We start from the raw sequence: 23,866 nt of genomic DNA on the forward strand, positions 1-23,866 counted from the left end.
ACGTTAATAACAAAAAGCAACCCAATCACAAAGTGAACAGAAGACCTAAATAGACATTTCCTTGAAGAAGATATACTGATGGCCAGTAGACATGTGAAAAAAAATGCTCAACGTTGCTGCTAAGTTACTTCAGTTGTGACCGACTGTGCGACCCTGTAGGCGGCAGCCCACCAGGCTCCACTGTCCCTGGGATTCTCCAGGCAAGAACACTGGAGTGGGTTGCCATTTCCTTCTCCAATGCATTAGAGTGAAAAGTGAAAGTGAAGTCACTCAGTCATGCCTGACTCTTAGTGACCCCATGGGCCGCAGCCTGGGTTCCTTCTTCCATGGGATTTTCCAGGCAAGAGTACTGGAGTGGGGTGCCATTGCCTTCTCCGTCAACATTGCTACTTATTAGAGAAATGCAAATCAAAACTACAATGAGTTGCCGCCTCATACTGGTCAGAATGGCTATCACTACAAATAGTAAATGCTGGAGAACGTGGAGAAAAGTGAACCCTTCTACACTATTCATGAGAATGCAAATTGCCACAGCTACTATGGAGAACAGTATGAAAGTCCCTTAAAAAACTAAAAATAGAGCTGCCATATAATCTTGCAAGGGCTTCCCTGGTGGCTCGGTGGTAAAGAACTTGCCCAACAGTGCAGGAGATGTGAGCTCGATTCCTGGGTTGGGAAGATCCTCGGGAGAAGGAAATGGCAACCCACTCCAGTATTCTTGCCTGAGAAACTCCATGGACAGAGGAGCCTGGCAGGCTACAGTCCATAGGGTCACAAGTTGGGCATGATTTTAAACAATAACACCAGCATGATATTGCAATCCTACTTCTGGGCATGTATCTGGAGAAAACTCTAGTTCAAAAAGATACATCCACCTCAGTGTTCAAAGCAGCATTATTTACAATCACCAAGACATAGAGGCAACCTAAATGTCCATCAGGAGATGAATGGATAGAGAAGATGTGGTATGTATGTACAATGAAATACTGTTGTTGTTCAGTCGCTCAGTCATGTCTGACTCTTTGCAACCCATTAGATTGCAGCACGCTAGGCTTCCCTGTCCTTCACTATCCCAGAGTTTGGTCAAACTCATGTCCATTGAGTCAGTGATGCCATCCAACCATCTCATCCTTTGTCACCCCCTTCTCCTCCTGCCTTTAGTCTTTCCCAGCATCAGGGTCTTTCCCACTGAATCTGTTCTTCACATCAGGTGGCCAAATATTGGAACTTCAGCTTCAGCATTAGTCATTCCAATGAATATTCAGGTTTGATTCCCTTTAGGATCGACTGGTTTGATCTCCTTGCAGTCCAAGGGACTCTCAAGAGTCTTCTCCAACATCACAATTCAAAAGCATCAGTTCTTTGGTGCTCAGACTTCTTTATGGTCCAGTTCTCACAGCCATACATGACTGCTGGAAAAACCACAGGTTTGACTATACGGACCTTTGTTGGCAAAGTGATGTCTTTGCTTTTTAATACACTGTGTAGTTTGTCATAGCTTTCCTTCCGAGGAGCAGGCATCTTTTAATTTCATGGCTGCAGTGACCATCCACAGAGATTTTGGAGCCCAAGAAAATAAAATAAGTCACGGTTTCTACTTTTTCCCTTTCTATTTTGCCATGAAGTGACGAGACTGGATGCCATAATCTTAGTTTTTTGAATGTTGAGTTTTAAGCCAGCTTTCACTCTCCGCTTTCACCCTCATCAAGAGGCTCTTTAGTTCCCTTCATTTTCTGCCATTAGAGTCGTATCATCTCAGTTCATGTGCTGCTGAAGCTGAGCTTAACGTATTTTGAGCATTGCCTTACTAGCATGTGAATTGAGTGCAATTGTACAGTAGTTTGAACATTCTTTGGTATTGTCCTTCTTTGGGATTAGAATGAAAACTGCGCTTTTCCAGTCGTATGGCCGTTGCTGAGCGAGTTCTCCAGATTTGTGGCATAATGAGTGCAGCACTTTTTTTTCTTTCTTTTTTTTTTTTTTTAGTGCAGCACTTTTAACAGCTTAATCTTTTAGAATTTGAAATAGGTCATCTGGGAGTCCATCACCTACACTAGCTTTGTTTTTAGTAATGCTTCCTAAGGCCCACTTGATTTCACACTTCAGGATATCTGGCTCTAGGTGAGTGGCCACACCATCATGGTTATCTGGGTCATTAAGACCTTTCTTATATAGTTCTTCTGTGTATTCTTGCCACTTGTTCTTAATCTCTTCTGCTTCTGTTATGCTTCAGTAATGAAATAGTACTGTCAATGAAAACAGAATAAAATAATGCCCCTCGCAGCAACATGGGTGGACCTAGAGATTATCCTAGTAAGTAAAGTAAGTCAGGCTGACATAGACAAATACTGTAGGATATCACTTACATGTGCAATCTAAAATATGATGCAGGGGCTTCCCTAGTGGCTCAGTGCTAAAGAATCTGCCTGCCAATGCAGGAGGCATGGATTTGACCCATGGCCTGGGATGCTCCCTCATGCTGTGAAGCAGCTGAGCCCATGCACCGTAACTACTGAGCCTGTGCTCTAGAGCCGGGAGCGGCAGATGCTGAAGCCTGTGTGCCCAGAGCCCGTGCTCCACAATGAGAGAAGCCACAGAGAGAAGCCAGTGTACTATTAACTGGAGAGTGGTCCCCACTCATCGCAACTAGAGAAAAAGTCTGTGCAGCAACGAAGATTTAGCATAGCCAAAAATAAATAATAAAATTATTTTAAAAGTATGATATAAGTAAACTTACATACAAAACAGAAACAGAAGCATAGACAACAAAACAAGCTTATTACCAAAGAGGAAAAGGGGTAGAGGAGGGACAAATTAGGAGTTTGGGATTGGCAGATACAAACTACTATAATAAAATAACAACAAACCCCTATTAAAAAAGAAAAAATACCACAGTGACTATGACGTGGAGAACTTTCATGAGGGGAAGCAGAGAAGTCAACTGGAATGCTTAGACCTCCAGGAGAGATGATGGTTGGTTAGATCACAAGGTTGCTATACTGATGGAGAGAAACAGTGGATTTGGGTTGTGGTGCTTTGGATGAAGAGTCGAGGCTTTCTGAAGGATGGAGAAAGGAAACAGTGATGTTTTGGGTTTAAACATTTAGCGGTGGGGGCCCATTTACTGAGATGGAGAGGCTAGAGCAAGAGCAGGTATAAGATTCATGTGATGTTTAAGATTCTGAGACATCACAGTACTGTCGTCTGGCAGTTGTACATAAAACTGGGACTGATGGCGGAGGATGATGCTGGAAATGTACATTTGGAGTCATCTGTGTGTGGATGGGAATCAATTCCCTGAGATTAGGCCACACGACTTAGGGTGACATAGAAACTCAAGTCCCTTCACCATTTGGGAGCATCTGTATTTTCCTGTCAGAATTTTCAGCGATTGAGAGTCTGCTGACAGTACCCTGAGCTGCTGCTTTTTCTGAGCTCTGATATCGTTTAGGAAGAAGGAAAGAAACTAATGTTTGTTCAAGGTGTGACATATGCTGAGAATTGAACATGACACCTTTACTTTATTTCATTGAATCTTTACCATGATTCTTGTCTTTAACATGTGAGGCGACTGGCTCAGTCAGCGAAGTTGGCCAGGAGACAGTGTGACTGAGAAATGAACCCAGGATTTCAGTGCAGGTCTTTGGGCTTGTTTTTTGTTTTTTTCTTCTTCATTCATGTTTGCAGTTGGCAAAGTTGCAAAGGAGTGGCAATATTTGCTTTTGCAAATTGCATGTGATTTTAAAATAAATATAGCATGTCACATGTTAAAATTTGTTTTCAAAGCAGTGCTTGCTCATGCCAAAGACAATAAAATTCTTTAACAATACAGAAAACTCTAAGGTGGGAATTGAAGTACCCTTGTCTCTTCCTGTTTAAATAACATTTCTTTTCCACAAATCATAGAAAATTTCTAAGACTATATAACGTATGTTTCTTGCCATGCTACAAATATTGCTTTGTAACTTTTTATTCACTTGATAATGTATCTTGGAAAGCTTTCTGTTTTGGCAGATCTATGATATTATTTTGAATGACATCATAATGTTTTATGGTTAGCTCATTTATTTAATCAGGCCTCATAGACATTTAGATGATTTCTGGTTTGTTTTTTAAACAATTGCAAACAAGGCGGTAGTGATCGACCATATAATTTCTATTTCTTGCTTTATTATGCTAGTGTTTATCAGGAATAAATCCCTGGTACTGTAATTGCAAGGTCAAAATGAATATTTATTTTAAATTTAGATAAATATTGGTAAGTTGATTCAAATAATATTACCTAATTTATAATCTTACTAATAGCCCCACAACTTCATCCTCAATATCTTTTTTTCACATTAAAATTTGTGCTTATCAGATGAAATACTATTTCACTTTTGACTTTAAGATTTTAGCCATGGGTACTGTTGAGCGTTTTTTCTATTTATTAGTCATTTCTTCTGTTAATTGTCTATTCTTATCCTTTTGCTGGTTGATTTGCAGGGACCCTTTCAGATCATGGATATGAATCCTTTTTTCTGTGTCTGTCTACAAAAGTTTTCTCCTAATTTTTTGCTTAATTTGAGTAATGTTTATGGTTTATATAGATATTTTACATGTGGTTACATTTATCATCCTTTTCCATAAGGATTTCTGTCTTTTGCCAACGTTAAAGAAAATGTAGAATTCTTACTCTGGAAAAGCTTCCATAAGGACAGATTGTCATATGGCAAAGCTTATGTCTTAAAACTGTGTAGACCACAGTGACTTCCCTAGTGGCTCAGATGGTAAAGAATCTGTTTGCAATGAAGGGGACCTGGGTCAATGTCTTGGTTATTTCTCACTGACTCCCTTCTTCACCATCAAAATTTTTGCTTCCAGTTTCTCCTTCTTGTCCCTGCCACCATTGTGTTTAATATTTCCTACTCTCAATCCATCCTGACACTCTCCCTGCCCTCCCTGATGTTTTTTCTGTCCCTTGTCAATTTCTATGTGCTTCCCAAGATTTATTCCAGCAGTCAGAGGGTAATCATGGACACTTCTCAGCCCTGGTTGTTCTTGCTTGGTGGACACCCTTGTACTGCTGAAGAAGTGTGCAAATGTTTGTGTCTATATGAATGTGCCTGTGTGTTAGTGTGTGTAGTTATTTCTGAATGCAGAGGGAGTCAAGGAATCTTGTAATCAGATAGTTTGGGTTTTAATGCTGGCCTTCCTTTTTTTTCCCTGGGATTGGCTATTTAGAAAACTTTGTAGCACATCTGCTCCAATTATATATGCAAATTTTACTTAAAAGAAGTTTTTGGGTTTTTTCATTTTTATCCCAGTTTTAGATTTTTCTACTTAAAGAATGAGTTTAAGATCTATACTGCAGTGATTTGAAATGTGGACTAATCAAAATGCCGCTTATTTGTGACAGTTACTCAACAATGTTTACATGGTATTTTTAAAAAGGGAAGCTTTTGATAACCAGGAGCAGAATTTGAACGGGGACAGACAATTGTTGAAAAATCGACTTGCGTGGATACTCCTAGGCTTTTTCTTTACCACAGGGAGATCTATTTTTATGTTGTTGGGTTTTTTTTAGCATGGATTTCCACCCCCCCCCCCCCCCCCCCACAAAACCACCTGTCACAGAAATAAGGTGCCTGCTTTAAATGCTATACAACTCGATTTTCAACTGGCTGTGGCTGGAAGGTGCCAGGCCTGCTTCAGATCAGCAGGCAGTTTCTCTGAGCCCCTCACCCCTCTGGAGATGGAGACTTTGACCTGAAAGCAGCAAAAACTTGGGGGCGGGGAAGTGCTTTGTTTTCTAGAGAAAAATGTGATCTCTTCCTTCATTGTCCTTTCTTTGACTTGTAGCCAGAAAGCCTTACAGGCTCACAGAAGTCGGACTTCTAGGGACAAAATTAGGACAGTTTGCATGAAATCAGTTGCTCTTTCTTGATTTTTTTTTTCCTGTTTTTGGAAAAAAATAGTTGAGTCTGTAAACCAATAGTTAGTGAGAGATATAGAGGCTTAAGTGTAAGAATTTGGAAACTGGTGTGGGTTTATGAATTTGTTAGCATACAAAGCAGACTTTCCTTTAAAATGAAATTAAAACAAAACACAGGAGGTAGGTGGCAAGTGTGTACGGTAACTTTAAGAAATGAATGAGACCATTAACAACCTCTACAAATACTTCCTCTATGTTAGTGTGTGTAGCCCACTGTGTAAGTTTCCTGTCAAGGTATCTTTTTAAAGAGGCCACTCTGGATGGGATGTAGGTGAGATCAGATAAAATACATATGGTCATAAGGCTCAAAATTTAAAAAGTACCTCTTCCCCACTTAGCAGCTAATTACAGGTTAGGGTAAGGGCTTCTCTGGTGGCTCAGAGGTGAAGAATCTGCCTTCAGTGCAGAAGATATGGGAGATGTGGGTTCAGTTCCTGTGTCAGGAAGATCCCCTGGAAGAGGAAATGGCAACTCACTCAAGTGTTCTTGCCTAGGAAATCCCATGGACAGAGGAGCCTGGCAGGCTATAGTCCATGGGGTCTCAAAAGAGTCACACACAACCAAGCGACTAACTCACACACAAGTTAGAGTGGATCTGAAATTGTCCTGAGCAGCCCCCAAGGGGACAACTGTTATGGAGACATAGTCAGTAATGTTTAGTTGAAAGTCAGAATTTCATATCTTTTAACTCTTGCTTCAACTGGGATATTTCATATTTTATCAGTAGGGGATGAGACCTTGTGCTGATATCCTAATATACAACTAAGCTAGCAAGCCTTTGCATCTTTCACTTACATGACTCTGAATTAAGTGCTATGCCTGGGAAACAGGTTGACTCCCACTGCCCACATGCTCAGCAGGTCTGGTGAGAGGTAATGCTGCCTGGAGCTGTGGTTTCCAAACTTAAATGGGACTCAGAATTACCTGGGAGAACTTTTAAAATACAGATTCTCAAGCAACAAGGATTTCTGGAGATGTGTGTAGCAGTTTGTACAAAGAAAGCGAAATCTGGGGACCTGTTGCTGCCTTGAGAAGCTGGATATGTCTGAGGACCACACTTGACTTCTGTCTCCTAACAGCTGTGTACATTTTGACCTATGCAAGCATGCATGCTCAGTCGCTTCAGTAGTGTCTGACTCTTTGCAACCCCTGTAGCCCGCCAGGCTCCTCTGTCCATGGGGATTCTCCAGGCAAGAATACTGGAGTGGGTTGCCACGCTCTCCTCCAGGGGATCTTGCTGACCCAGGGATGGAACGCATGTCTCCTGCATCTCCTGTGCTGCAGAGGGTTCTTCACTGATGAGCCACTGGGGAAGCCCACATTTTAATCTAACCATCAGTCAAATATCAAGCTAGCATTTCAAAGTTAATGTGTAGTATAGTCAACTTTTTATTTAACATGCCCAGTAGAGATGCTTTTGTGCTTTGACATGAGTGTTCTTATAGAACTAAGAGAAAATATTTTACTGTCTTTAGGGAAGGTTAAGCCTCACTTAAGTCCCCTTGTCCAGTGTCACCAAGGAAACAACCAAGGAGTAAGCAATAAATGAAACTGGCTTTCCAGTTACTAAGAACAGATGTGTGTGTGTTAGTCATTCAGTCTTGTCCAACTCTTTGCAACCCCACAAACTGTAGTCCACCAGTCTTCTCTGTCCATGGAATTCTCCAGGCAAGACTACTGGAGTGGATTGCCATTCCCTTCTCTAGAGGATCTTCTTGACCCAGGGATCAAACCCTGGTCTCCTGCATCACAGGCAGATTCTTTACTGTTTGAGCTACAGGGAAGTCCTACTAAGAACAAATACCAAGGTCTAAATTTTTACTGTGGTAAACAGAGTATTTATAAAGTAATCACAGCTACTGTTTGCATACTCTAAGGAAAAAGAAAAAAAAAAGTACATGGCCTAGAACAAGAAAACTTTTAAAACTGTGTCAAGTGTTCTTACAAATAGCTGTGAAAAGAAGAGAAGCGAAAAGCAGAGGAGAAAAGGAAAGATATACCCATTTGAATGCAGAGTTCCAAAGAGTAGCAAGGAGAGATAAGAAAGCCTTCCTCAGTGATCAATGCAAAGAAATAAAGGAAAACAATAGAAAGGGAAAGGCTAGAGATCTCTTCAAGAAAATTAGAGACACCAAGGGAACATTTCATGCAAAGATGGGCTCGATAAAGGACAGAAATCGTATGGACCTAACAGAAGCAGAAGATATTAAGAAGAGGTGGCAAGAATACACAGAAGTGAAGTGAAGTCACGTCCGTCTCTTTGTGACCCCATGGATTGTAGCCTACCAGGCTCCTCCCTCCATGGGATTCTCCAGGAGAATGGAGTGGGTTGCCATTTCCTTCTCCAGGGTATCTTTCCGACCCAGGGATCGAACCCGAGTCTCCCGCATTCCAGGCAGATGCTTTAACCTCTGAGCCACCAGGGAACACAGAAGAACTGTACAAAAAAGATCTTCACCACCCAGATAATCATGATGGTGTGATCACTCACCTAGAGCCAGACATCCTGGAATGTGAAATCAAGTGAGCCTTAGGAAGCCTCACTATGAACAAAGCTAGTGGAGGTGATGGAATTCCAGTTGAGCTATTTCAAATCCTGAAAGATGATGCTGTGAAAGTGCTGCACTCAATATGCCAGCAAATTTGGAAAACTCAGCAGTGGCCACCGGACTGGGAAAGGTCAGTTTTCATTCCAATCCCAAAGAAAGGCAATGTCAAAGAATGCTAAAACTACTGCACAATTGCACTCATCTCACACCCTAGTAAAGTAATGCTCAAAATTCTCCAAGTCAGGCTTCAGCAATATGTGAACTGTGAAATTCCAGATGTTCAAGCTGGTTTTAGAAAAGGCAGAGGAACCAGAGATCAAATTGCCAACATTCGCTGAATCATCGAAAAAGCAAGGGAGTTCCAGAAAAACATCTGGAACTGTGCTTTATTGACTATGCCAAAGCCTTTGACTGTGTGGATCACAATAAACTGTGGAAAACTCTGAAAGAGATGGGAATACCAGACCACCTGACCTGCGTCTTGAGAAACCTGTATGCAGGTCAGGAAGCAACAGTTAGAACTGGACATGGAACAAAAGATAGAACTGGACATGGAACAACAGACTAATTCCAAATAGGAAAAGGAGTCCATCAAGGCTGTATATTGTCACCCTGCTTATTTAACTTCTATGCAGAGTACATGATGAGAAACACAAGCTGAAGGAAGCACAAGCTGCAATCAAGATTGCCGGGAGAAATATCAATAACCTCAGATATGCAGATGACACCACCCTTATGGCAGAAAGTGAAGAAGAACTAAAGAACCTCTTGATGAAAGTGAAAGAGGAGAGTGATAAAGTTGGCTTAAAGCTCAACATTCAGAAAGCTAAGATCATGGCATCTGGTCCCATCACTTCATGGCAAATAGGTGGGGAAACAGTGGTTGACTATTTTTCTGGGCTCCAAAGTCAGGCAATGGCACCCCACTCCAGTACTCTTGCCTGGAAAATCCCATAGATGGAGGAGCCTGGTAGGCTGCGGTCCATGGGGTTGCGAAGAGTCAGACACACTGAGCGACTTCACTTTCACTTTTCACTTTCATGCATTGGAGAAGGAAATGGCAACCCACTCCAGTGTTCTTGCCTGGAGAATCCCAGGGGTGGGGGGGCCTGGTGGGCTGACGTCTATGGGGTCACACAGAGTCGGACACGACTGAAGTGACTTAGCAGTAGTAGCAGCAAAGTTACTGCAGATGGTGATTGCAGCCATGAAATCAAAGATGCTTACTCCTTGGAAGGAAAGTTATGACCAACCTAGATAGCATATTAAAAAGCAGAGACATTACTTTGTCAAGAAACGTCCCATCTAGTCAAGGCTATGGTTTTTCCAGTGGTCATGTATGGGTGTGAGAATTGGACTATAAAGACAGCTGAACACCAAAAAATTGATGCTTCTGAACTGTGGTGTTGAAGAAGACTCTTGAGAGTCCCTTGGACTGCAAGGAGATCCAACCAGTCCATTCTAAAGGAGATCAGTCCTTGGTATTCTTTGGAAGGACTGATGCTAAAGCTGAAACTCCAATACTTTGGCCACCTGATGCGAAGAGCTGACTAATTTGAAAAGACCCTGATGCTGGGAAAGATTGAGGGCGGTAGGAGAAGGGGATGACTGAGGATGAGATGATTGGATAGCATCACTGACTCAATGGACATGGGTTTGGATGAACTCCAGGAGTTGGTGATGGACAGGGAGGCCTGGCATGCTGTGGTTCATGGGGTTGCAAAGAGTCAGATGTGACTGAGCAACTGAACTGAACTGCTTAGGTTTTTAAGGGGTCAGGCTTGAACTCTGTGTCTTCTGGTGTTCACCTGATCCATGCCACATCCTCTACCTTCATTCCTTATTGTCCTTATTTTACTGTTATTTTTATATACTACTGACTAGAGTTGTCATTCCTATGTGCTAGATAAAGTTTCCAAAAGCTAGACAGTATTTATAGATTTCTAGTATTTGCTAGAAAGGGTCTAAGGGACCAGGACATAGTCCTTGCTTTTATAGATCATAAAACTGGAAGCAAAGCTGTTGGAAAGACTTAGCAGTGATGAGCCAGTTTGTGGTCTAGGTGGGACTTGAAGGCAGACAGTCCATATGATGAAACAGAATGAGAGTTGCTCTAGGGCCCAGAGCATCTGATTTCAAGCCTGGCCCTGTCATATCCTAGCTTTACGACCTCAGACAGGGTCTTCATTTCTCTGACTCTATAATAAAAGGCAATGAATTATCTCTACCTACTTCACAGAAATATTAAGAGGAATAAGTCACATAATGTATGTCAGTACTCTTAACTCTGGATACACAGTAGAATCTTTGGGAAGTTTAAGCAAATCACCAAACAAAACAGATACTCAGTCCAGTCCCATCCTGAGAAATGCTGATTTAACTGATATGTGATGGGGCTTTGTGATCAGCACTTTTAAGAAGATCCCCAGGTGCTTTTAATGTGCTACCAGGGTGGAGAACCGTGAAAGAGCCTTGCTGGATGCCAGTGATCTTTATAAATTCAGGTCAGTATTTACTGTGGCTTGGGAATTTTGTTCCCAGATATTTAGTACAATGTCATATCACTAAATAAATGACAGAAGAGTATCCATAGTCTTTTATATATATACACATATGTGTTATGACAAGCCATATTGTTGAATAGTGACAACAATGTCATTTCTGATCTTATGTTGACATAGGAAACTGTTGACATAGTAGTTGGAACTAAATTTAGAATTTTAAAACTAATTCATATCCCTCTTCCCCATGGGATAACATTGAAACAAAATGAACAAAGCTATATTGTTGTGAATTCTTGTTTGTATTTCATTTGTTTCCCAGGGCTAACAATTATGGAATATAAAATAGGTCTTATTGAAAAGGAAAGTATCATGTGAAAGGCTTTAATAAAATAGAAACAAGGTTCTGACATTTGAAAAATTGCTGATTAATTCATTTCATCCTTTCTTTGACCTAAATCCTCCCATATGTATTTATCAGCTTTGCAAACAGATTGACTTTGTGCATTTAGAGTTTGCAAACAAGTCCCAGAATGTTACTGCTAACCAATTAGTTTCTAAAAGCCTTTCAAATAATCTTATCATCTCTACAGGAGTGACTTAGGCAATGAAAAAAAAAGTTTGTTCTTCACTGAGAAGAATCATGACTTAATAAGAGTGGAGCTCGCCACCGCTGTTCATAAGCATACTTATTCATCAGCTGATATTATTTGAGTTTAAGGCCTGATTACTGGAAAGGAAGAGCATTTCCAGTTGGAGCCATTCTTTGTGAGAGCAGTTACATTTTGTATAGAGATCATTTTTGAAAATTCATATCTGTAGTAGGAGATCCGGATGTTAATCAGCTTTTTTTTCTTTCCTCTTTAAAGTTACTCTAATAGGCTTTTGGATTGAATGAGGCTTTCAGCTTATCGAAAGATAAAATAATATTTGTGAAAGCCAGATCAGCTGTTTGTAGACTCATGGAGCTTAGAGGAAAATGCATTTTGAGGGAAGCAGGATAATCAGTGATACTCAGTGACCCTCTGAAGTCCACACAGCTAGTTAGGGACAGAACCCAAACCAGAGCTCTTTTTGCCAGCCGTCCTTCTGCCCCTAAACCCAGACCAACTATGTCATCTAGCCAGCTAGCAGGGTGTCTCAGGACTCACTGTGTACCAGGTCCCCAAATATGTCTTGGGTCTGTGCTGAGAACTAGAGCATACCCTGTACTTCTGCTCTGATGATTTTAGGAAATCTCCCTTTTCCTTCCTTTGACAGAAGCATTACCTGCACCTTCTCCACATAGAAATGAAATTGTTTTCAGAAACGAATCCCTTTCAGCCACACAGCTTTACTCTGATCTGTGGAAGCTGGCAAGAAATCAATTCACATTTTTTGTGTAGTTTTTGGCTGAAAAGATTCTATTGTAGAGGATCTGATACTTTTTTGTTGTTGTTGTAGGCCCGCTAATGCAGTTTGTTGATCAGTGTCCCAGAATAGATGTGTTTACAAAAGAGAGCAAGTGATATTTCTGTGTGTCCTCAACACAGACATGGCCATGAGACTGTGTGAGAGACTGTCTCAAGGTGACCTTTAGAGCAGAGAATGAGCAGGGCTCCAGGTGTGCTCAGTACTGTTGGAGGGGATTTTGCTTCTTGGCCTTTCAGAGCACAGAGCTAGGAAATAACATGCAGCTCCACGCACACACAGGCATACAAATACGCACACAAATACCTGTGTCTCCGTGTATATGCTTTTGTTTACATTTTGTGTTTGTTTTGTTTTGCGCTCCTCTCATTCTTATGAAGTTTGAACATGTAGGATCCTACAAGAGGTGGCACACCTTTCTTTACCCTCACCGCTCAATTCTCTTCCACCCTTATAGGTAACCACCTTCCCTGTTTTCTGGGTTATCCTTCCTGTATTTCTTTTTGTGATGATGAACAATATTTATATATTTAAAAATTCATATACTTTTTTATTACACAAGAAGTAGCACACTATAAATTATTTATGCTTGTTTATACTTTGCCTTTTTCACTTATAATTTTAATGTATATAAATTATATCTCAAAGCTATTAAAAAGTCACCATCGGGTGGCATGTATGGCATTCCTAACACAATAAGATTTTCTCTGATTTGACCTTGGCTTAAAGATTTGAACCCATTTGGATGCCGTGTAGACTAAGTGGAAAGGTTGGGAATCTCCCCTCAAATGACTCTCTTATGATTCTTTAAATCGGAAGTGTATTTTTTAACAGCATTTTCTGCTTGAGGGACTTAGTGAACTGATAACCCCTAAAGAAATTTACTTAATATTTTAAACTGACTGTGGCAGAAATGATTGATTTAATCCCTCTAAAGAGTTGAATTCTAAAGGACCTTATAGACCACTTTGCTACGCCTTTTATTTTACAGATGAGACTCAGAGAGCTTTAAAACTCTAATTATGTAATAAAGTTAGAAATGCAGTCCTTGACTCATCTGTTCTACTCTTTAAATATTTATACTATTCTGTTAGGCAGTGATTAAAATGATAATTATTAAGACTCTGTAGAAACATGGAAAGCTGTTTATAATACAAATGAAAAAAAGAGCAGCGTGCCAAATGGCTTAAATATCATGATTGCAACCAATATGACAAATTTGTGTTCATATTGAGGTCTGGAACATAACAGACAAAAATGGTATATGTGTTATGTAATGGGTTAAAGGGCATTTCTCCCTTAATGTTCTTGAACATTGCGGCATTGTATCCAACTAAACTTCTTTTCTAAAAATATTAAGGCTACCACAGGGAGAATGTGAAATCAAAGAGACTGTTGGTAGCTGCCTGAATCTGTCAGCTGTATTTGCACTTTCCCCAGATACTTTCCGGCACTGGAAACGTGTGATGAGGTTCTATTATCCTATGCCTCTGACACTCTTCCACTGTTTACCCGCCCCTGGGATTTTGCCTTTATTCCCTTGTTTCTCACACTGTTTTATGGAATCTACTGACCCAGCACGGCTGGCGAATGACTTTTATAGCAGGCAGTAACTACTGTTACCTATCTCAACTGAATGCAGAATATAAAGAAATTATGCTGACCCTTAAGTAATTTACGGCTTCCCTGGTGGCTCAGATGGTAAAGAATCTGCCTGCAGTGTAGGAGACCTGAGTTTGATTCCTGGGTCAGGAAGATCCCCTGAAGGGCATGATGACCCACTCTAATACTCTTGCCTGCAGAATTCCACGGACAGGGGAACCTGGAAGGCTAAATACAGCCCATGGGGTTGCAAATAGTCAGACATGACTGTGCGACTAATACTTAAGTAATTTAGATAACACTGGAATAATATTTTGTTATTATTGTTATAAGATGTGTTATCTAATAATTATTAGGGTTAATTAATGGCTTATCTAATTATTATCTAATAATCACCCATTATCTAAGATGGGTGATTATTACCCAGTGGGATGAGTCCCAAAGATTGAGGGTGCTCCTTCTCTGGTTAGCTGTACAACTCCAAAGGACCATCTACTATAATGTTTGAAGAATGGAGCAATAGGTTTAGATGACTTTCAATCTGGTTAAAAAACAGTTTCAGGAATCAGAGCACTCATTCGTGGATTTGCCTATCACATGGCTCTGATGCCTGGAAAGTAACCAGAAAGAAAAGAAAGTACTGTGCCATGATGAGCCTGCCTCAGTTTTTTATGGCTTTGGACCCTGCCCTCTGTAAGAATTCTATTTCTGGTCAGAGTTGCCACATCAGCTTAAACTTCATCTAAATGCAAGTTCACTAGACTTGTTTTTTTCAAGTTGACTCTAACCATATGATTTTTTTGTGTGCTAGAGAGCATCACAGGGACAGCATAAAGCAGCTACATAAACAATTTAAGCATCACATTGTTTCAGACCCTAGCTCTGCCAAGAACGTTTGGATCATATATACTAGTTCACGGCAGTGGATAATGCTAGGGTTTCAGCCCATGACTGAGCTAGTGCGATAAACATGAAGCTAGTGAATATTTAATATACTATTCAAACACCCTTCCTCTCTAAGGGGTTGGGTCTCATTTTCTAAAATGTTCGGGTTTCTTTGGATGATGCTTGCTAAGTGGCACATGGTGTTAGCTCAACCAACTGATTAAACTTATATGTCACTGTGCTTTTCCTGTTAAAAAGTTGAGAATATTCTGTCCATAATGGTTTTATTTCAGGGAAGAGAATTGGGACTGTGAAAAGTCCAGGGATAGAAGAGGCAGAGTGAACAGGGCAGAGGGCACTGTGTCTGATATATAGACAGTCCTTCCTACAGGTCTACAGTCCTTGAGTTAGGTCTTTGGTGATACAGTTAAATCAACTTTCTGTTCTGGCATAAACAGTTCACTTTATTCTCCTTTCCCAAGCAGACATCTTCCTGAATTATATCTTTTTTGCCCCCTCTCCTTTGCTTAGAAATAGCTAGTGAATCTGTTATTGCCACTGTATTTAAATCTTAGGTCAGGCATTCCTACCTGTATGCATCTAGTCTTATCTGACCCCAAAAATCAAATATCCTGCTATAATTGCCTTTTAGGACACTGCACCAAAGACAGCGAACCATCCTTCCCTATCCTCTGATTACACCCATGCTCTTTCCTGTGCTCAAGGCTCCACTGACACTGTTTTATTACCACATTATCCCTACCCCCACACACTGTATTCTCTTTTTGCTATGGACTCCCGTGTATTTTTGTCATGGCATTTATTTTTTGAAATATCAATAGTAAAACTGTGATAATAGTTACCATTTATAGTGTTTATTTTGTGCTAGGCACTGCTTTCGGTATTTTACATGAATTAACTCATTCAGCCTTCAACAACATTTCAAGTGACATTATTCCCATTTTATAGACAAAAACCTGGAGACATGTTCTTGTTCAGTTGCTGAACAAGTCATGTCCAACTCTTTTGTGACCCCATGAACTGCAGCCCCTGCCAGGCTTTTCTGTCTTGCACTGTCTCCCGGAGTTTGCTCAAGTTCATGTTCACTGAATCTGTGATGCTATCTAACCATCTCATCTTCTGCTGCTCGCTTCTTCTGCCTTCAGTCTTTCTGGTCATCCATTTTTTTCCAATGAGTTGGTTCTTCACATCAGGTGGCCAAAGTATTGGAGCTTCAGCATGAGCCCTTCCAATGATATTCAATTTCCTTTAGGATTGACTGGTTTGATCTCCTTGCAGTCCAAGGGACTCTCAAGAGTCTTCTCTAGCACCACAAAAAAATTGAAAGCATCAGTTCTTCAGTGCTCAGCCTTCTTTGTGGTCCAGCTCTCGCATCTGAACATGACTACTGGAAAAACCATAGCTTTGACTAGACAGACATTTGTCCTCAAAGGGATGTCTTTGCTTTTTAATATGCTGTCTAGGTTTGTCGTAGCTTTCCTTCCAAAAAGCAAGTGTCTTTTAATTTCATGGCTGCAGTTACCATCTGCAGTGACTTTTGGAGCCCAAGAAAAAAAAATCTGTCACTGCGTCCACCTTTTCCCCATTTATTTGCCATGAAGTGATGGGATTGGATGCCATGATCTTAGTTTTTTGAATGTTGAGTTTTAAGCCAGCTTTTTCACTCTCCTCTTTTACCTTCAACAAGAGGCTCTTTAGTTCCTCTTCACTTTGTGCCATTAGGGTGGTGTCATCTGCATATCTGAGGTTGTTGATATTTGTCCTGGCAATCTTCATTCTAGCTTGTGATTCATCCAGCCCAACATTTCGCATGATGTTCTGCATACAATTTAAATAAGCAGGTTGATAACACAGCCTTAACATACTCCCTTCCCAATTTGGAACCAATCAGTTGTTTGGTGTCTGGTTTTAACTATTGCTTCTGGATCTGCATACAGGTTTCTCAGGAGACAGGTAAGGTGGTCTGGTATTCCTATCCCTTTCAGAATTTTCCACAGTTTGTTGTGATCCACACAAAGGCTTTAGCATAGTTGATGAAGCAGAAGTAGATGTATTTTAAGAATTCTCGAGCTTTTTCTGTGATCCAGCGGATGTTGGCAATTTGATCTCTGGTTCCTCAGCTTCTTTGAAACTCAGCTAACACATCCGGAAGTTCTTGTTTCATGTACTGCTGAAGCTTAGGTTGAAGGATTTTGAGTATAGCCTCACTAGCATGTGAAATAAACATCATTGTACAGTAGTTGGAACATTCTTTGGCATTGCCCTTCTTTGGGATTGGAATGAAACTGACTCTTTCCAGTCCTGGGGCCACTGGTGTGTTTTCCAAATTTGCTGGCATACTGAGTGCAGCACTTTCACAGCATCATCTTTTAAGATTTGAAATAGCTCAGCTGGAATTCCATCACCTCCACTGGCTTTGTTCATAGTAATGCTTCCTAAGGTCCACTTGACTTCACACTCCAGGATGTCCAGCTGTAGGTGAGTTACCACACCATTGTGATTATCCAGGTCATCAAGACCTTTCTTGTACAGTTCTTCTCTGTATTCTTGCCACCTCTTCTTAATATCTTCTGCTTCTTATGGGTCCTTATTGTTTCTGTCCTTTATTGTGCCCATGCCCATCCTTGCATGAAATGTTCCCTTGGTATCTCTAATTTTCTTGAAGAGATCTCTAGGTCTTTCCCATTCTATTATTTTCTTCTATTTCTTTGCGTTGTTCATGTAAGAAGGCCTTCTTATCTCTTGTTGCTATACTCTGGAACTCTGCTTTAAGTTGGATATATCTTTCCCTTTCTCCCTTGCCTTTCACTTCGCTTCTTTCCTCAGCTATTTGTAAGGCCTCCTCAGACAACCACTTTGCCTTGTTGCATTTCTTTTTCTTGAGGATGGTTTTGGTCACCACCTCCTGTACAAAGTTCTAAACCTTCATCCGTAGTTCTTCAGGCACTCTGTCTACCAGATCTCATCCCTTGAATCTATTCACCATCTCTACTATATAATCATAAGGATTTGATTTAGGTTATACCTGAATGGTCTAGTGCTTTTCCCTACTTCAATTTAAGTCTGAATTGTAAAGAGGAGCTCGTGATTTGAGCCACAGTTAGCTCCAGGTCTTGTTTTTACTTATTGTATAGAGCTTCTCTATCATTGCCTACAAAGAATATTATCAATCTGATTTCAGTACTGACCATCTGGTGATGGCCATGTGTAGAGTTGTCTCTTGTGTTGTTGGAAGAGGGTGTTTGCTATGACAAACACTCTTGACAAAACCCTGTTAGCCTTTTCCCTGCTTCATTTTGTACTCCAAGGCTGAACTTATGTATTATTCCCGGTATCTCTTTGATTTCCTACTTTTGCATTCCAATCTCCTATGCTGAAAAGGACTTTTTTTTTGGGGGGGGGGCGTTCTAGAAGGTGGTGTTGGTCTTCATAGAAATGGTCAATTTCAGCCTCTTCAGCACTAGTGGTTGGGGCATAGACGTGGATTACTGTGATGTTGAGTGGTTTGCCTTGGAAACAAACAGATCATTCTCTCATTTTTGAGCTTGCACCCAAGTACTGCATTTCAAACTCTTTTTTTGACTATGAAGTCTACTCCATTTCTGTTAAGAATAGTAAATATAATCACATGTGAACTAGATTTGCCCATTCCTGTCCATTTTAGTTTACTGATTCCCAAGATGTTGATGTTCACTCTTGTCATCTCCTGCTTGACCACATCCTATTTACCTTGATTCATGGACCTAACATTCTAGGTTCCTATGTGATATTGTTCTTTACAACATTGGACTTTACTTTCACCACCGGACACACCCATAACTGAGAGTCATTCCTGCTTTGGCCCAGCCTCTTCATTCTTTCTGGAGCTATTAGTAATTGCCCTCTGCTGTTTCCCATTAGCATACTGGACACCTTCTGCCTTGGAGGACCCATCTTCTATCATCGCATCTTTTTGTCTTTTCATACTGTCCATGGGGTTCTCTGTAGCAAGAATGCCGGAGGGTTGCCATTAACTCTTCCAGCGGACCACAGTTTGTTAGAACTCCCACTATGACACTTCCGTCTTGGGTGGCCCTGCACAGCATGGCTCATAGCTTCATTGAGTTACCCTCGCCCCTTTGCCATGACAAGGCTGCAAGTCATGGAGGGGCATGGAGGCATTGAGGGATAAAATAATGAACCTGAGCTCATACAAGCAAGTGGAAGATTTGGAATTCTGTCCCAGGCTGTCTGGATTCAAATTGTGTTCTTAACCACAGTTCTAAACTACTATTTGTAAGTTATCTTTTTAGAGGTTTCATTCTTTTAAAATTTAACTCTTTAAGTCAAAGTCTCCTTGTTCTCTGCTTTACCTCATTATATAACCCTGTGCTTGGAGCAGGGAGTGACTCTGTGAATATTTATTGATGTGACCTGATGTCAGAGGTCAAAGAAATTCTAACAGATTTTTCTGGGTGTTTTGACTTGCTTGGTTAGACTTGATGATTTTATCTTGATAAACTGACTGTTTTCTGTTCTCCCTCTGACTGTTGGTATGAGATGGTCAGGGTGACTGTCAATAATTTAAATCCATGACATTTATGACCTAAATGAATGGTGCTAAGTGGTGGTGCTAATGTGTGTGAAATCAAATCTCAAATTTTGTTCTGTGCTTCAAAGTAAACATTTTAAATTTACATGCTTTTTTCTTAAGCAATATTTTATTACTTGCATATTTGATATGTCAGATCAAAGGAGTAAGAGCAACCTGTACTTCACCTTTCTTACAATATCAAGTCCTAGAAATATATTTAATTTTGCACAGTTTTTTCTTGATTTCTTTGGGGGAAGAAAAGGCTCTTCATGGAGGAAATGGTCAAAGTTGGTTATGTTAAAGTTACTTTGAGAACTCTGTGCATACTGTGTTAAGCTCTGGGATCAAATTCTTTCCTGTTTGATATAATGACAAGTTAGCCAAAGAAGCTGAAGTCTAGCATTGGAGTTCTGTTTCTTTTATCTAACAGCATGCTGCTTGATAAGGTAGGTGCTCAGAGCTAGTTGTTTCTGGTTCTCTAATGGTTACATCTGTGCTGGTGTGTTAGTGAAACAGAAGCAGTTTCTGGCTGATGCAATGAGAAAAGGGCATTTGGAAGAGTATTGTATAACTTGGAGAATCAAGGGGAAAAACTGAATAATTTGCCAGCTTTAGGAAGGGTAACTGTGACAATTGTAACATCTTGAGTGTCCAACCAGGTGCTTCTCTGAAGTTTTGGCCTTTGAAGTGACTCAGTTCCATTTCCATTCAGTGCTCTACTCAGGATTTCTCTTTCTTGGAAGGGAGCCAGATTTGCTCTCCACTTAAGCCAGGTGCCCATTTCTTGCTTGGGATGGTTCACAGGTCACCATAGGCACAGAAGATGGGAAAATAAGTATTTCCAAAGGAAATGTGGGTACTATTAATGAAGAAAAGGAAATGGACATCAGCAAAAGATGCTCATTGCCATCAAGTTTCATCTCAAAGCAGAGAGTTTAAATGAAAGTATTACCTTGGATAGTAAGTGAGTTGGATTTTACCTGAGTTCAATCAACAAGTTATTTCTCTACTTAGAAAATACTGGCAGCCAAATTCCTTAAGAAATATTTTATATTTGTGCAAACTTGATTTTTTTTTTCTGACCACATTTAAAAATGTTTACTTAGCTGTTTTCAAGCATATACAAAATTATAATATGAACCCATATGCAACTTCAATGATTGTTGAAACATTTTGCCATTCATGTTTTTGTTAATTGCATTTGGAAGCATTAACATAAGATGATTTTATAGTTGGCTGGATAAAAGCTCACGAGATTTAACATAAAGTCTGAAACTTGCTTTATGAATGTATATTCAAGTGTCAAATTATTTATTATTGGTTTTATACCAAAAAGCATGTTACCAGTTAGAAAAAAAGATACACTGTTCAATGGTCATGCATTGTTTATCTAGAAGTAGAATTTTATTTCCATCAGTGAGGCTTTTTTCTGGCATAAGCCTGATAAACCAATTCTTTAACAACTCTGTTTTCAGGTTACCTCTTCTCAATTTGTCTCCTGGCTCTTGGAGGCTTGGGGATGTGAATCAGAGGCTTCATTCACAGTGTCTCTGAACACCAGGATGCACGTGCACTGCGTGAGAATTGACTGTGCTCCAATCTCGTTTGCAGTTGAAAGATGCATGAGCGTAATGCAGTCTGGGACACAGATGATCAAGCTGAAGCGTGGGACCAAGGGGCTCGTCCGGCTCTTTTACCTGGATGAACACCGGACCCGCCTCCGATGGAGACCCTCTAGGAAGAGTGAGAAGGCAAAAAGTAATGAATGCTACCTTTTGGATTCTTGACTTGAGTTGACCCAGTAACACATGGCTTCTATTGGATGGGCTCTGTGGAAGTTGGTAAAACTTTCATATTTTTGCAAGTTTTCAGGGGCCAGTGGTTAGAGAATGTGCAGAGACAGAATAAGTGATGACCAGTTTTGCTTTTTTTTAATTCATCAGGAAATTTAAATCCATAAAAAGTTTTCTTGTCCACTAGTACTGTTGAAGGTAATATTTATCCTACATTGAAGACATGTTGTATTTAGTTGGGATATGAGGTTTTATAGCTTGAGGCCTTTTATATTCCTATAAAAAAGTAAAGGAAGTCATAAATCCAATAGGATTAAACTGTTTTGACATATTCTGTGCGCAGTTAACTGACGAATGGATTGACAAAATTGTTTTAATGGTATCAAATAAAACAGCTTTGATCTGCCTCCTCCATAAAGCCTCTCTCCCAATCCTACACTCAGTTTCAAGTCCATGCTGAGTCCCCTGAAGCATCTCTCTCATCTGCTCCTTCCTCCTGTTTTCACATGGATCTCCTTCATCCAGGGTCTCTATTTTTCTGGAGGCCTATGCAAAATCTCCTAACCAAGCTCCATTTGCTAGTTTCTTCTGCCCTGACCAGTGAAGATGCTTTCCTCTTCATGTCACAGATGACCTCCACTAAATTAGGCTTACGTGATATACAAATTTATTCTCACTTAACAAGTGAGACTTGCTAGCGCCAGCTTTGGGACGTTGAGCGTCTAGTTCTGTCTCTCTGAGCACTCTTGGCTCTCTCGCTTCTGCACTGACATTGTAATTGAGGCAGCAGCAACATGGCTTCACAACTGACAGGCTTCAAGAAGATGCAGAAAAGGGACCTTCTTTTCCAGTGCTTCCTTTTCAAGAGGGAAGAGCCCCATTCCACACCCTTCCCTCAAGTAGAATGCATGTCTCCTTGGTTACAAGTGGGTTATGCTCCCACACCTAAAGCCATTACAGGAGACCGGAGTGGGGCCACCCCAGTGGCTTAGCTCCACTGGAACTTGCCCTGCAATGGTCAGAGGCTCATTTCCCCAAGAGTGGAAAGAAAGAAAAATTGGGACTTGCCATTAAGGCAGAGCAGAGGCATGGATGGTGTATATGGGCAATCAGTAAGATTACAACTTCCTGATTCATGCCCCCAAACAGGCAAGTGAACAAACAGAACGTAGTGTTTAATCCAAAGTCATCCTCTCTGCAAGTGTTCCTCTGACCCGAACCTGCAGTGTTGCTCCACCACCTAAATAATGCTAATCTCTGCACTGTCACTCCAGCTCCTCGTAATCTGGCCTCTACCTGCCTTTCCAGCTTTGTCTCCCATTACTCTCCTTCCTGAGCTTTTCAGTCCAGCATCTCTGGAGTGGGGCTAATGTTTCTGTATCTTTATGCCTCTTTTCCCTGATCGGCCATCTTGTATTCCCCTCCACCTCTCAAGCCCCGCTCTGCCTTCACCCTTACAGCTGCAATCCAAATCACATTTATCTATGCTATTTGGTTGTCAGCAAATGTTTTTTCCCTTCAATTTTAACTGCTGTCATATGCATATTGTAAAACATCAGAGTCGGCTCTAGGTCTTTGTATGTTTTCCTTGCATAAATGTATAAACTATACATCTGATGTATTCATCTCCCCCTTTTCTTCCAGTCTTCTTGCCTGCTGGGCTTATCTGTCTTCCTATCATAAATTTTAACAATTCCTGACCCAGTGCCTGGGAGGGTATTGTCTGAGTGCCCAGGAGGGTTAAGTAGTACATGGAGAAGTTTGCTAGCAGGAAATGATAAAGCTTGTACTGCACATTTGGACTTTTCACTTGTCTAGACAATTCACAGACAATTAATTTTATTTTAAAATCTTAAGATGATTTTACTTTTCTTAATCTGCACACATATCTTCACCTGCCAGGTAACTGCACTTTCCTCACTTTCCTCACAGTACTTATTGACTCCATTTACAAAGTCACCGAGGGTCGGCAGTCTGAGATATTCCACAGACAGGCTGAGGGGAACTTTGATCCCAGCTGCTGCTTCACCATCTACCATGGCAACCACATGGAGTCCCTGGACCTCATCACCTCCAACCCTGAGGAAGCCCGCACCTGGATCACAGGCCTCAAGTACCTCATGGCTGGCATCAGTGATGAAGATTCTCTTGCCAAAAGGCAGAGGACCCACGACCAATATCCTCCCTAAAACTTTAATTCTGCACTCTGTATGTGTCTCTGTGTCTGTATGTGGATTAGACTATACTTTTCCCCATAATTTTGAGGCTTAAACCCACTTTCCTTGCTGTCTTTCTTCTTTACCCTTAGCACCTTTCTGCCCCCTCCTCACCCCCACTCCAAGTAAACGAATGTGTAGAACATGTAGAAACTTAAGCTTACGTGAACTCAGGAGCAAACTTCTTTGGAGGAGACTAGATTTAGCTTCATAATCTGCTAGGTCTCCAAATGCAGAGTAAAGTTTCCTAAGAGAGATGAAGTAACCAGCAACATGTTTATTTGAGTTAGAGGAAATCCCACTTTGTCATAGAGTCAGTCTAGTTTAACAAACACCTTTTTT

At 40.7% G+C, this 23,866-nt stretch overlaps 1 protein-coding gene across 1 annotated transcript in view; it reads left to right on the forward strand.

Moving 5' to 3' along the window:
• Nucleotides 1–23,866, forward strand: part of PLCH1 (phospholipase C eta 1) — a 248,790-nt gene that overhangs the window by 118,694 nt on the left and 106,230 nt on the right. The window contains exons 3-4 of the mRNA XM_069562069.1: nucleotides 21,127–21,273; nucleotides 23,241–23,483. Of these exons, the coding sequence (XP_069418170.1) occupies nucleotides 21,127–21,273; nucleotides 23,241–23,483 (390 nt within the window). The remainder of the gene's footprint in view (nucleotides 1–21,126; nucleotides 21,274–23,240; nucleotides 23,484–23,866) is intronic.

Source organism: Ovis canadensis, chromosome 1 (genome assembly GCF_042477335.2).
Source record: "Ovis canadensis isolate MfBH-ARS-UI-01 breed Bighorn chromosome 1, ARS-UI_OviCan_v2, whole genome shotgun sequence".
Classification (NCBI taxonomy): domain Eukaryota; kingdom Metazoa; phylum Chordata; class Mammalia; order Artiodactyla; family Bovidae; genus Ovis; species Ovis canadensis.